This window comes from Bos mutus, chromosome 2 (assembly GCF_027580195.1).
Source record: "Bos mutus isolate GX-2022 chromosome 2, NWIPB_WYAK_1.1, whole genome shotgun sequence".
Classification (NCBI taxonomy): Eukaryota; Metazoa; Chordata; class Mammalia; order Artiodactyla; family Bovidae; genus Bos; species Bos mutus.
Window position 1 is genome coordinate 48,005,876 of NC_091618.1, and position 14,291 is coordinate 48,020,166.

The 14,291-nt window shown below is 37.3% G+C and overlaps 1 protein-coding gene across 1 annotated transcript in view; it reads left to right on the forward strand.

Moving 5' to 3' along the window:
• SATB2 (SATB homeobox 2) overlaps positions 1-13,391 on the forward strand; it is a 199,620-nt gene extending 186,229 nt beyond the window's left edge. Inside the window, exon 11 of the mRNA XM_070388657.1 lies at positions 10,807-13,391. Within this exon, the coding sequence (XP_070244758.1) occupies positions 10,807-11,268 (462 nt within the window). The 3' untranslated portion in view covers positions 11,269-13,391. The remainder of the gene's footprint in view (positions 1-10,806) is intronic.
• Positions 13,392-14,291: the final 900 nt, after the last annotated feature.

Consider the following 14,291-nt stretch of genomic DNA (forward strand, 5'->3'; position numbering starts at 1 on the left):
TTTTCACTTTCAAAGACACTTTAACGTTACCTGTAACGTGAATCTGATCTTCAAAAGATAGGCCTTCCCTGTTAATTTTTAGGCAGAGTTTTGTGTTTTGAGATGACATTGTGAACGGTGGTAGAAGTATAGGGAACAGGGGGAAATGAACACTCATGGGTGTCAGGCAAATGGGGCTTGGGTGGATGGGCTGAGGGATGATTTCTCCTAGGAAGAAAGACACAGGGTTGTAGCCTGGACCGTCCTGAAGAATCTTCTATTCCTGAATTATCCCATGAACAGTTTGTGGAATGATTTTGGTCATATTAGGTCCTAAATTATCAAATAAACCTATGTATCATGTGACGCTGATGAAGGAAAAGTTTTCATTGCTTATAGGTTCAGTATATGCCTGTGTTTTATCTCTTTTGCATTCTAATAGGAGAGAGATTTGCTTTTTATGTGTCATGGAGTCTATTTGATGGGAATACAGCTCCTCATCTTGACCCTGCTTAACTTGCTATCAGCTCATCTCCTTGTATTAGAAAAGCAGCTCGCCCAGCTACCTCTAGAGTCTGCAGACTGTGGCCACTCAGTATAGTCAGATTAAGAACTACAACACATTTTTTTTTAACCCAAACCATACCAAAGTTGTTGGTATAGTTGTTCTCAATTTGTTACTAAAGAGGAAATGATATAAGCCAAAGGCTGTTCTAAGAACTATGCTTCCTCTAAACCCCCAAGTTTGTTTTAACAGATTATTGTGTCATAGTGTTTTTATGCTTTTATCTTTGACCAAAGTGTTTATTTTGATAAACAATTATTAAACTGCATTAAAAACATACACGATGTTCCAGTGCCATCTTGGTTACAATATTAAAGGAAACTCAGACTAAGGCTGGATGAAATTGAACACATATTTCCATGTCAGACTTCCTACCATTTTGCTTGTTTGTATTGATTTCTCTTGACATGGTCTTCTTTTATTGAGCACTACTCTTTTTTTTTTTTTTTTTAGTTCTTATTCTCTCTCTTCCCCCTTCCTCCCCTCCCCAAATCCCCTTCAATAGCTGTATGTGCTAAGAGCAATTGTAAAAGGAGACCAACTTAAATTAAACCTGCCTGGAGTCAAAATGTAATCTAACACCTGTAGTCTGCAATTTGTCATCACTTCATGGATACTGTTTTTTTTTTTTTTTTAATAACAGATTTCCTGAGTTTTGACCTTAGGATACTGTATAATCCAAAAAAAAAAAAAAGGCAACAAAACTAAACCATAGTTTTTAATAAGTCTTATAATGTTAGAATGTGAAATTACAACCATAAGAACCAACTCAAGTAACACCATTTGAAGTTAGAAATAGTGCTGAGTTGTACATCTAGGCAGATCTGTTTTGCCTGTGAAAATGTCTCTGAATGATAAACTCAGGAGGCAAAGCATAATGCTGTGTACTTTCTCCTACACTTGTTCTCTAATACCTTCCTAGGTGACTGAATTCAGGTCAGGATGTTTTTAACTCTAAGATCCATTTTGAGTTTTCTAGTAAATGGTTTAGTTTTCATTAGGGCTAAGACACAGCTATATATTCAGTATGATTTATGTGGTATAGAGTTTTCAAACTTTTAAGTATTGGGATCTCCTTTCACTATTCCTATTAAGGACTCCAATAATGTGCATATCAATACTTATCATATTAGAAATTAGTTCTGAGAAAACTTAAATGTTTATTTTTTTGAAAATAACTATAAATAATATGTGTCTAAATGATATATTTTAATGAAGATCACTGTATCCCCCCCAAAAAAATATAAGAAGAGTCACATTGTTTTAAATATATTTTTGCAAATATTTTTAACGTCTGACTTAATGGAAGACCTCTGGATTATCATAATTATTTCTGTATTCATTCTGATACAAAGTGTAGCTTATAGTTTGGTTGAAGTAATTGAAGAAAAGCAAGCCTCACACAGACATGTAATTAGAAAAGGAAGGCATATTTTAATAGCCTTTCCGGGAAATTATGATTTTCTTTTTTGATACAAAACTCTACAAGTGGTCATTTCTTAAAGGTTAGTTGCAGAGTGGAATCTAAAATGATATCAGTGAACTTTCTTTTTTTTTACATTATAATTCATTTGTCTGCCTTTTACTTTGAATAAGTATTTTACCTATTCATAATTTTATAATATCAATATTTATAAAATATTGATGTAGTGAGTTATGCAGATCTTCTAAATATTGACACATTTCATTGTATGACATATTTTTAAAAAATTCTTGAATCATCACCAGTATCACCAGGGAGGTATTTAAGTATAGGGGAACTAAGTTTTTAGTGGAAACTACAAGTTTTCCAATTTTTTATTTTTGCTGGGAAGGTAAAATTTAATCATTGGCAACAAATTGTACAGATTTTTTTTTTTTTAATCAACAGGCTTACTTCATTTTTAAGAGAATGTCTGCCACAAACCTAAGTCTGAATAACTATGGTATGCCTGTTGGTTGTTATTTCAAATAAAAATGATATTTATTTCATTACAAAGGTGCTAGTTCAGCTCTCAACTCACACAGTTGCACAAATGCTCTTTGCTCAGACAGTAAAGAATCTGCCTGCAATGCAAGACACCCAGGTTCTATCCATGGGTTGGGAAGATCCCCTGGAGAAGGGAATGGCTATGTACCCCAGTATTTTTGTCTGGAGAATTCCATGAACAGAGGAGCCTGGCAGACTACAGTCCATGGTGTTGCAAAGAGTTGGACATTACTGAGTGACTTTCACTTCACTTCTTTCTCATGAGAACTATTTTACTTAGGTATGTCACAGAAGTGTGTTATCTCTCTTAATCCTTATAAAACTGCAAGGAAGATTTTATAGATTAATAAACACTGTGGTTCTGAGAAAGTAACTTGTTCAGAGTTGCACAGCTAGTAAGCAGATGTGCTTTTTAGGATGAAGACTGGATGCAAGACCAGAACTTTGTAACCTCACAACTCCTGCTAACAACTTTTATATAAAAGCAACCTTAAGGATTATGCAGTGCCCTGGAGCTGATTTTAACACACACACACACACAAAATGGTAAAGACAAACAAATTGTTAGATATAAGTTCCTGTAATGAGTAATGGTTTCTTTACTTTAAAGCATAGTTTTGCTAAAGATGAATAATAGCAAGAAAAAGTAAGTTGCACAGAACAAAAATAGTAACTGGCCTGCAATTAAAGGAAGAGAGAATATGGATTAATCTAGTACAGCAGAAGAAAGATGCACTGAGCACTTAGGTGTGCCAATGTGTAGCTCATAGTCCAACAGATGAGAGAGACGTATGATAGTTACATTAATTATTAATTACTAATGCTAAATTCTCCCCCATTGAGTTTTGAGCCAAAATTAAAAGTCTTAGATGCTGATTTTGAAAAAAAAGGGAAAATTTGAAATTTAAGACAAATATCTCAGTTATATTTTTTATATATAGTATACTTTAAAAATAGCAGCACTGACTCATTCATTTAACAAATTCTAATTGAGTTATGCATGAGGGCTTTCCAGTTGTTCTAACCAGTTTTTCTTATTGCCTGTTAAGTATACTTTCTCAGAATTTTTAGTAGAAGAATGCTTTCCTTCTTTGGATAAACTATTTTACCTTATGTTATTTTTGTCAACATTCTGTTATTTTAAATGAGGTAAAATTAAACAAGTAAAAAGAATTCTGTTATTGACTCAAATGCAGTTAGAAGTCATCTCCTATTGATGTTCACCACCATGGACAACATGAAGCTCTGGCAACACTCTCACTCCTGCGGGTGAGGCTTGTCAGAGAGAGAGGGATGCGGCCACCTGGGAGCCCATTTTAACCCATTACCTATTACCCCACTAGATCAACCATCCTCTATAGTCACCTCCTTAATAATTTCTCATTTTCTCTATATAAAAAAGACCACAAAGTCTTGGCATATTATAAGTAATCCAGTTCACCCCATAATGATACAGTGAATTATATACTTTCCTAAACTTAATCATTCAGGATCTCACTTCCTTCCCTGCAGGCAAAAGCCATTATATTTTACACATGGCTCCCAGCTGGTTTTCATTGAGGCCTTCAAAATCTATTTGAACACTGAGCAGTTTAAGAAGAGCTGCTTTATCTTTCTTAGTCAGTCTTTGTCATGGTACCATTTTGTCCTTGTGTTTTTAAAATTTTCCATCTCTAAGGCAGAAAAACAACATATATCCTTATTGCGCTTTGTTACTGGGCAAGGAAGTGTTGGGCTTTATTTTGAAGTTGATATCTCTTTTGAATATATTCACAGCCTTTCTTTCTTCATCGCTGTGTTCCTGTTCATTTATATATATGTATGTCATATTTCAGCCCAAAGAGATTTCAGTGAATAAATAAGAACACACTTATTAAACTTTTACATTTCTATTTGATTATATTCTACTCATAACTTATTCATCAACACTTGACTGTTAGAGATAGGACTCCTTATTAGAAAGCTTTGTAGACTGCTAGGTCCAGTTATTATAGACACTCCAAAAAAATGAATTCTTTGTTTTACTTTTTTAACCCAAGGTCTATGGTTTTAAACATAATTTCTTTTAGACATGATAAACACTTCTGATGAGAAGGCAGTCATCAGTTAAATGTAAATTAACCATTCTTTTGAGGATAGCAGTGCCAATGCATCCTTCTGATTGTTTTGATGATAGTATTGCTATTTGTGATACTGTATTGAAAGTCCAGTTATATATGTGAGCTTTTCCTTACTATATATATATATATGCAGGAATATTTCTCTTCTCTCTAGTGATAGTGGTAGTTTCAAGTCCTACTGTGTTTTGGGGTAGATCAGATGATATGATTATAGATCACAGTAAGGGTTTCCCTCACCCTGATAGTAGAATACCAAGGCCCCGCTGCTCCGGCTCTGGCCCTGACCACCCCTCACTTGTCATTTCTGTCTAGTGGAGGGCTGTCTGATGCCATGCCCTATGATGGCAATGACAATGCTGCTGTTGGAAATGTGCAATATCTGTGCTGTCCAGTGTGGTGTTGTACAGTGTGGATATCCAGCACTGGAAATAAGGCTCGTGTGCCTGAGAGAGCTAAGTGTTTTTTCTTCTTTCAGTTTTAATGAATTTAGATGTCAGTAGCTGTGTGTGGCTAGTAAGCTGCTGTACTGGGTGGCACAGATTTAACTTGCTGCCTCCCTCGATGTTCTTCAAATGCACTGAGTGTACTTCTTCCTCCTAGCGTGTTCATTTGCTATTTTCCTCTGTCTGGGATGCCCATCTTCATGGCTAGGTCCTCACTTCCTGCAGGCTTCTGCTCAAATGCCACCTCCTTAGGGAGCCTTCCTTGAATCACTGAATCTAAAATAACGTCATCTCCCCCCAGTTCTTCTCCATATGCTGTGCTCTATTTTTGCTGATAGTGTTTATTACTGCCTGATATCTTATTTACAGTCTATCTCTTCTAGTCTGGAGCCTTTGCTCGGTTTTCCCATGCGATCTTGCTCATAGAAGACGGGAGAACAGCATGTTTACAGACATGGGATTTAAAATCAGATATGTTTTAGATTCCCAGTCCTGCTAATTAGAATCTATGAGACCTCTCATAAATTACCTATACTCTCTGAATCCCAGTTTTCTCATCATGAATGGAGTAAAAATACCTAGTCTAGGGTTATTGTGAAAATAAAATGCATTTATAGATTTAGGCCAATGTTTAGGTTCATAATAACTTTACATTAATGCCACCATCTATTATTAATATTATTATTATTATTGAAGCTGCCTAGATATTTCACTGCTATGAACCCTCATCATTATATTTAAAAAATAACAATACAAGATACAAAAAAAGAAATAGAAGAAGACTTTCAAATAAACCTTTTAAAACTCTTTTTGTAGAAATTATCAGAAATGAATTGCTGACCAGATTAAGCTCAATTGTGATGGAGAAAAATCCAAACCAAAATGAACTGGGATGAATTGTCAGGCTTCAGTTTGCAAAGGTCATGAGGAAAGGGATGGATAGCTATCTTTACAGAATGATATATTCTGTTATTTGGGAAAATCATGTGAAGAGAGATGATGGACTTTAGGAGTACAAAGGTCAGCTTCTGAGCCCATTTTTAAAAAGGGGAAAAAGGATGAGGCTGGAAAATGTGCAGACTTGGGCAGATTTATGTAACTATCTGGGTAGCTGCTCTATCATACTTACCTTTTAAAAAATATATCAGAAAACAATCATCTGGGTTTGGAAAGAACTTGTTAGGAAAGAGCATATCTCTGTTTAGTTGGCAGGGCATTCTCTGTCTTGGTTGAAATAATTGTAAATTTTGTGGTTTCAAAAAGTCAATCAGCCAGAAATATATACCTGCATTGTCAGATGATCTGAGGAACAGGATGGTGTGTAGTCCATCCAGCAGGAATCAGTGACACAGCCTCAGGCTAGAGTTACTCAGGGTGCTGGCTGGGGACAGGAACCAAACTTGAGTCATTCTAGTTAACACACAAGGAATTTCAAATATCTCTGAAAAGTTCAGACCGACAAACCAAAATTTAGTCAAGTGGGAGTTCAGAAATCAGTCCTATGAAGAGGTGACTTGATCCTACGGTTTAGAGGGAGGATTTGGGAAGAGAGTTTGGCCTGCCATCTCCGTCTTTTGGCTCTCCTCTACTTTTGTGCAGAGTATTCACACCATTGGAAGAAGTGCTGCGCGACAGTAGGAACGCCCTGATTGTCATAGTAATGAGCTACTACAAGTGGCTGGTGAGGAAATGTAGGCAGTGCTTTTGCTAAAAATTGTCTACAGACAGTAAGCGACTCTCTGCCTGGAGTAATCAGAACATTTCAGGAGACTAAAGATAGTTGAGACTTGGGACTCTTTTTGTCTCAGATATTATGCACATTGTACTCTTTCCTATCTGGTCAAAGATGCTAGAAATATCATTTAACCTTCATGCAAATACTGTTATGCCTTCCAACTCAATATAGAGTATTGAACTAACCCAGGATCTCTCACTTTGTAGATCATTTCTATTGCTATTATTTCTCTGAAAAAGATCTTCCTCTCCTATGAGGGCAGTGACATTGTCATTGTTCCTTGGAAACCTACTTTCTTAGACTGACTGCTCCCTATGTTTAAAGTTTCCAACTTTGAGGGTGCTCTTGAAATGCTCCATGTTTCCAGGTTGTTATTGATTCAAGTAGCACCTTCACAAGGAACTGTGAGGACTAAATGAGTTAATCCATGTAAAGTTCTTAGAAATGCCTGGCACAGAGTAAGCGTTCAGTTAGTGGTAGCTACTATGATCATTGTTTTCCCATTCCATCTGTGGCTTCTCTCTATTCGTGCGTTACTACTGCTAGGTTCAAAGTTAGAAGGGGAGGGAAAATAGGCCAATTGGTGGGACCTCAGGAGAAGAACAAACCCTATCATGCAGAAAGATTAGAGTAACTTCAAAGAATAGTTTTGGAAAATCTCTTTAAATCTAACCAATGCACAATGGAAAACCCCTAAAGAACCAATCTAATTATTTAATTAAATGGAACCGTTATGCTGACTTTTACTACAGAAGGCAAGCATAATTTAGAAAATGGGGCATTTTAATTCTCTTTTGTTTTCCAATTAACGCAATTGCTCTAAAAGGAGGTCCTGTGCTTGAGTGTACATGTTCTATGAGTACATATTCCCTGCATAATTTCAGTCTCTCTCTTATTCTTTCATATCCAAAAAAAAAAAAAAAAACCCCAACCAAACAAAAAACCCTCACCTGTTGACATGGAGGTTTATTTATTACAGTGCTCAGGCTACCCAGATTACAACCTTGGAGCAAATATCTTCCTGCTGTCAAAGCTGCCCTGAACACGCAGGCCCACCACGCAGCTTTCCTCTCCCTGTGGCTATAATTAGGACATTGAAGTAATGGAGCTCTCACTTTTTTGCTGATGCCAGCTCACCACAGCAGACCACATGAGTTTACTCTTAGTTGAAAGTGGTAAAGAAAATGCCAAGAACATTCATTTTAATTGGTCAACATTATATGGGCCTTTAGTGCCACCGTTTTATGGTCCTCTGTTTTAGATTTCTTTCTGCCACCGGCCATCAACTATTATGATGGGTGTTCTTATGTGCATTTGATTATCCTTTTATTGTTATTTGTTTATGAATGATTAAAAATTTCATCCTCTTTATTTTTTACCCAAGTAACAATTTCATCTGCCCTAATAGCTATTAAATTCTATAGAAAAGACTGATGTTTTCACATCATTGAAAAATTAGTTTTTCATCAAATAGTCCCTGAGACTAAGAGAGATGGCAGAGATTTTTTTCTTAAATGCTTGCTCTGATGCTGGTATTTTGTAGCCTAAAAAATGGGTCATTAGGGTAATGTGTGGGGAGGGTGGCGGTGGTGGTAGTGATACTCTAGTGTAACTAGACATGTTGCTTATGCATTGATTGGACTGAGTTCACTTGAACTCTGGAAAATGTTTAATTTGTTACTCTAACATGGAAAAGGCCATGTAAAATAGGAGAGAATGGTAAAAGAGAAACATGTGTTTTTGAAAAAGTGAACTCACTATTCTTAAAGGTCTTGGGGGGGGTGATCCAGGAAGTTAGACACTGATCTGAGTGGAGGAAATACAGTGTTTGCCTTTGACATTGATAGAATACTTGTCATGGGGACCTTCATGATAGCTTTTTAATTACATAGCACTGCGCACAGAGTCGGACATGACTGAAGCGACTTAGCAGCATCAGCAGCAGCAGCTGCTTATGTTGCAAGATGTGAAGATTAGTCAGATTGAAGAAGTTCATAAGTAAATATTAAAATGGGAAACTATTTCATGCAGAGAGGATGTTGTAAAAGCAGTTACGAAGATCAAGAATAAGTTTGCCCAACTGGTGTCAAATGCGGCTTCCCTGATGGCTCAGCCGTAAAGAATCTGCCTGCAACGCAGGAGACACAGGAGAGGTGGTTTGATCTCTGGGTTGGGAAGATCCCTTGGAGGAGGAAATGGCAACCCACTCCAATATTCTTGCGTGGACAATCCCATGGGCAGAGGAGCCTGCCAGGCAATAGTCCAAAGGGTCACAAAGAGTCAGGCACTACTGAGTGACTGACCACAGCTAGTGTCAAATGACAAAACTAATGCAATGTAGTGATGAGTTTGATACCCTTTATTCAAGGGAGACAGTCCATGGATGGGGCTACAGTTCCTCACAAGCAGTGGAGCAGCGTTCTGGAGGGATTTGGGGCATCATTTTAGAGCAGTGGAAGTGGCAACACAGCAGACAGGACATGATTGGTGGGGATTGCATGTCTGACTTTATTTAGATCAAAGAACAAGGAAGTAAGTATAGAGCCCAGAGCTGACGTTGCATTCGGGGATGGGCCGAATGGATACTGTGATTCTGGTCAAGCAGAGCATTTACAGCCAGCCACATGAAAGTTCAGTCTGCTGATGTGGCACCAGGCAGGAGTGGCTCCAACTTGGGTCTAGAAATTGTTTTTTTACATACTAGTTTTGTTTTATTTTTGAGTGGGGAATAGGTAGAAATGAAAGAGAAATTTAAATTAATTACAACTAGAAAGCCTTGACATGAAGGATAACAACAACAACAACAAAAAAGGAAGTGAGCTGCAAAACAAAGGGGGACTAGTTTGTTCTCTAGCCTCAGTGGTGGACTAGTGGCTAGGATTCTTGGTTTTCACCCAGGCTAACCAGGTGCAGTTCCTGGGCAGGAAACCAAGGTCTCCCTTCAAGACACCAGGCGTTGCTGTCTCCTTGATATTAGTGATATTGAGAAGGTCCATTTATGAGTATAAAGTAGTCATCTAAAGTTCATAATTTAATAAAAAGCTGTAAGTTTATATATATATATATATTAAAAAACCATTATTGTTTAAGGATTAAGATCAAGGTTAAAAGAAAATAAATTTAAGTTGTTCCTAATGGAGTATTAATTTTCTGACTCAAATACTATTCCTGTGTTACACTTCAAGAATAATTTATGAGGCTGATATAATAATGACATCATTTATTGGATGTTTGGTCTAAGCCAGAGGTGAACAAACTCTGGCCCATGAACCAAATACAAGCTACCTCTTGTTTTTATAAATAAAGTTTATGGCAACATAGCCATGCTCATTTGTGTATGTTCACATTATAAATAGAATTGAAACATCGCAACAGAGATGGTGAGGCCCTGCTAAGGCTAAAATATTTCCTACCTGGCCCTTTGCTGAAAAAGTTTGTCAACCTTTGGTTTAAGGCAGGCACTGTTCTTTACATGCAATATGTCATTTAATCCTTACAATATCCCTAGGAAGCTAGTGTCTTATCCTTCTTTCATATATGATGAAATTGAGGCTTAAAGATGTTTAGTGTCTTGCACAGAGACACCCAGCTATTGAAAGAATCGGGACGTGAATTCATGTGATCTCATTTGCAGAGCCTGCACTTTTCCTCTGGGTCCAGTTTCTTTGTCCTTGGGCTCCAGAGAGGTGGCACATCATACCGGTTAACAGCAAGACCCTGGAGCCAGACCCTTTGAATTTGAATAACCTTGGGCAACATGTGACTTAACTTCTTTGTGCCTCAGAATGGAAACATTACTATTATTAACCTCTTGTTTTGTAGATGAGATTCTTAATCTCCAGAAATTCAGTTAAGTTTTTAGAAGACCTGAACTTACAATGACTATGCATAACTAAAATGCTAAGCAGACAACATGTATTTTAGAAGAATGATGGCTTTTGAAAGGTGAAATAGTGAATCAAATGTTATTATTCTTATTTTTTTTTAATTATCAGGTCCTTCACAGACAGCAGTCTCAGCCAGCCAAGGAGAGCTCTCCTCCCAGAGAAGAAGCACCCCCACCACCTCCTCCGACCGAAGACAGTTGTGCCAAAAAGCCTCGGTCTCGTACAAAGATCTCTTTGGAAGCCCTTGGTATCCTCCAAAGCTTCATTCATGATGTGGGCCTCTACCCTGATCAGGAAGCTATCCATACTCTTTCTGCTCAGCTGGATCTCCCCAAACACACCATCATCAAGTTCTTCCAGAACCAGCGGTACCACGTGAAACATCATGGGAAGCTCAAGGAACACCTGGGCTCGGCAGTAGATGTGGCCGAGTATAAGGACGAGGAGCTGCTGACGGAGTCAGAAGAGAATGACAGTGAGGAAGGCTCGGAGGAGATGTACAAAGTGGAGGCTGAGGAGGAGAATGCGGAAAAAAGTAAGGCCGCACCCGCTGAAATTGACCAGAGATAATGTGAACTCCAATCAGGCAAAGCAATACACCGGTCCAAGGATTTTCTGTTTTAGTTTCTCTGAAAACTTTTTTTTTTTGCCTTATTTTATTTTTGTCTTTTTTGGTCTTTTTGTTCTCCTTCCTTTTTTTTTTTTTTTTTGACATTTCTTTGTTGCACAGGATACACCTGTAGACTGAATAAGTTCAGTATTTCCGAATCAGACATCGCCTTGGCAAAGACACTAAAGTGTTATGCTTTACAATGGACTGGATCGTAGTCATTATAATCACAGGAGACTCTGCCTTCATTATCCTTGCACTTATGGAAGAGACACCAGGCAAGTTCCCAGATGAAAAGACCTATGAAATAAATGAAGGAAGCTACAAGTGTGTGTGTATATGTATATGTATATATCTATATATTTACATATATATATTAAATTGCATGGGACAGAGAACTTTACAATCCGAAAGAATAGACTGTGAAATGAGTTCTTAAAGAAGAGACTTGTTTATGTATTAAAAAAAAAACAAACCACTTCACAGTGAGTCGCTTTGGCTTTTTGATAAACTGCGGCCTGCTCTCAGGGTGGGGTGACTTATTTTTGAATTCCTATTTATTTTCTGTGTTTGTCCCTGATTTTTTTTTTTTTTTAATTCTATGGCTTCCTATCTGGCAGCTTGATGGGTAATTTTTGAGGTATGTATTTAACTAAATAAATCAACACTGCCAAAAAAAGTAAAAGAAAGAAAGAATAAAGTGGAAAAAAAATCAGGGCACCTTAAAATGATACCAGTCACATTAATCTTAAAGACACAATGCACACTTAAATGACTCAATGTGTTCCGTTACTCAACTTGTTGTTACTGTAGTGAACAGGTGCATTTCTGTGGAATTCCAAACGAGTGAAGCTGAAATTCAGTGCAGAGAAAACTCGTTTATTAGTGCAGCCTCGATAAAATGACATTTTGACATCAGACAAATGGAATTCACAGTATGAGCCACATTTTATTGTGAAATTTATTTACCTGCTCGTGGCTTCAGATCTTAAAATTAATAAGCCTGCTCATTTTAACTTGTTTATTGTTGCTGTTTTCTTTTACTTTTCTTTTTTTTTTTAAATAGAAAATAGTTCAATGTAATGTTAAGTTAGAAAAGAAGTTGCTGCCCAGGTAAAGGGGCTCCTTCTCAAATAAATCCCCATCCCTCCAGCTCCCAAGAGATGTTTCTCATTTTTGTTTCACTTTGGGCGTCTTCTTCTTCGTATACATTCCATCCACTTAACCAGACATTTTTAGTCCTTGCTCTCATGCACCTCATCCCTTCCCTGCTATGGGAGCAGCCCTAACGAAAACCTGTTTTTAAATCATTGTGCAGCTCCAAGCAATAGAGTAAGCAAAGCAATTTCAGTGGAATCGCCTACTTGTCATAAACTGAAACATTTTCCCAGTCACCTACATAGCAGTTACCTTACGTAAAGCAGAACTAATGCCGACTGGCTGTTTAAGGGAATGAGCATTAAAGCTGCAATCTACTATAGTTCTCCCACCGCCTTTAGCTTCCCATCAGAAACCATTACTTCCCACTGCTACTTCTAGTCATTGCAAGAGGAGACCTCACCTTCAGGACTGGCCAATCGAACCTAACCCATTCAAGGTGGCCATCAAACAGTCCCACACAGTTGGATTTTTTTTAAGAGTTGTGCTCTCATGCAACCTTGTCAAAGACCTCATGCAATATCACTTTGAAAGTTATTTTCTGTTTACTACACAAACATTGTAATATAACTGTTAATACTATTTATATATTTGAAAGGTATAAAAGGTCGGAGTTAAAAAAAAAAACCTCTATTTGTAGATATTAACTCAGAACTTACGATATACAGGGAGAAGACATGTTGCAATACAAGCTAATTCTAGCTGCTCAGTAACCTCTGGAGTTTTTAAAGGGACATTTTCCTGTACTTTTTCAAATAATGATGTTTAAAAAATGATCTTGACATGAGCGTTATATACCTTTGCAAAAGGATGGTGGTTTGCAGTCAAGCCTGGGCCCATCCTTCCTATTTCTGTAGTATGCTGCAGCTTTAATCAGAAAGTCCGTGGTTGCTGCTTCCTGATCTCCGAGTTACTCTTTTCCAAATTGTCTTCTTACACTGTTGCTGAAGGTCACTCTGTACACGTAATGGAAACTGATTTTGCCAGGCTCTTACAAGGTGGTTCATCTCTCGATGGCATCCGCATTTGGTATCTTTTACACTTCAACCAAAAATTTATTAGGTATTTTTCAATGCTAAGTCTTGCCTTTTATTTTTTAATTTCACTGCCAAGTTTGCAGTGGTTCTAAGTGAATCTGTGGGCATTTTAGCCTGTGGTCTTGCCAGATCTTTGCGAATTACAATGCATATATGTCTATTTATTCAATATCTGTCATATAATATCTATTTGGAAGAAGAAACTTTCTCTTGTAGTGCCTCTTGACAAAGCACAATTTCCTGCCCCACCCTTTTTTTTTTTTGTGAAATGAAAAAACAAATTGTGTTTTATTGCGGTATCAACAATGTGAATAAGGATTAACATATTGTAAATGTTCTTTTTTCCATGTAAATCAACTATCTTTGTTATCACTAAGTGATAATTAATTTTTAACTTATGTGCATTGTTAGGCTGTTAGAATTTTTTGGTTGTTAAAATAAAACGCATTCAAAAAATATGACTTTGTTTGTCAAGTGTTTTATTGGGCATTGCCTTCTTTCCCACTGAAGTTTTCATGTGGGATGAGACCTGGTGAGTGTGAGGAGGCTCCATTCCCTTATTTACAAGACAGCTGTACCTGCAATGACAGATGTTCGAGTCCTACCAAGGCAAGAATTTAATCGTACCTATAAAATGCATGTGCGTCTCTGTGTGTTTGTAAATGTATGCACGCTCACATCCTGAAGTTGGCAGCTGGGGGAGTCATTTGCCTAAACATTTTGTGGTATACAAACAAAACTCAGTGCATAAAGATATATTTATGGGCTTGCTTCTTTATTTTTCTAGT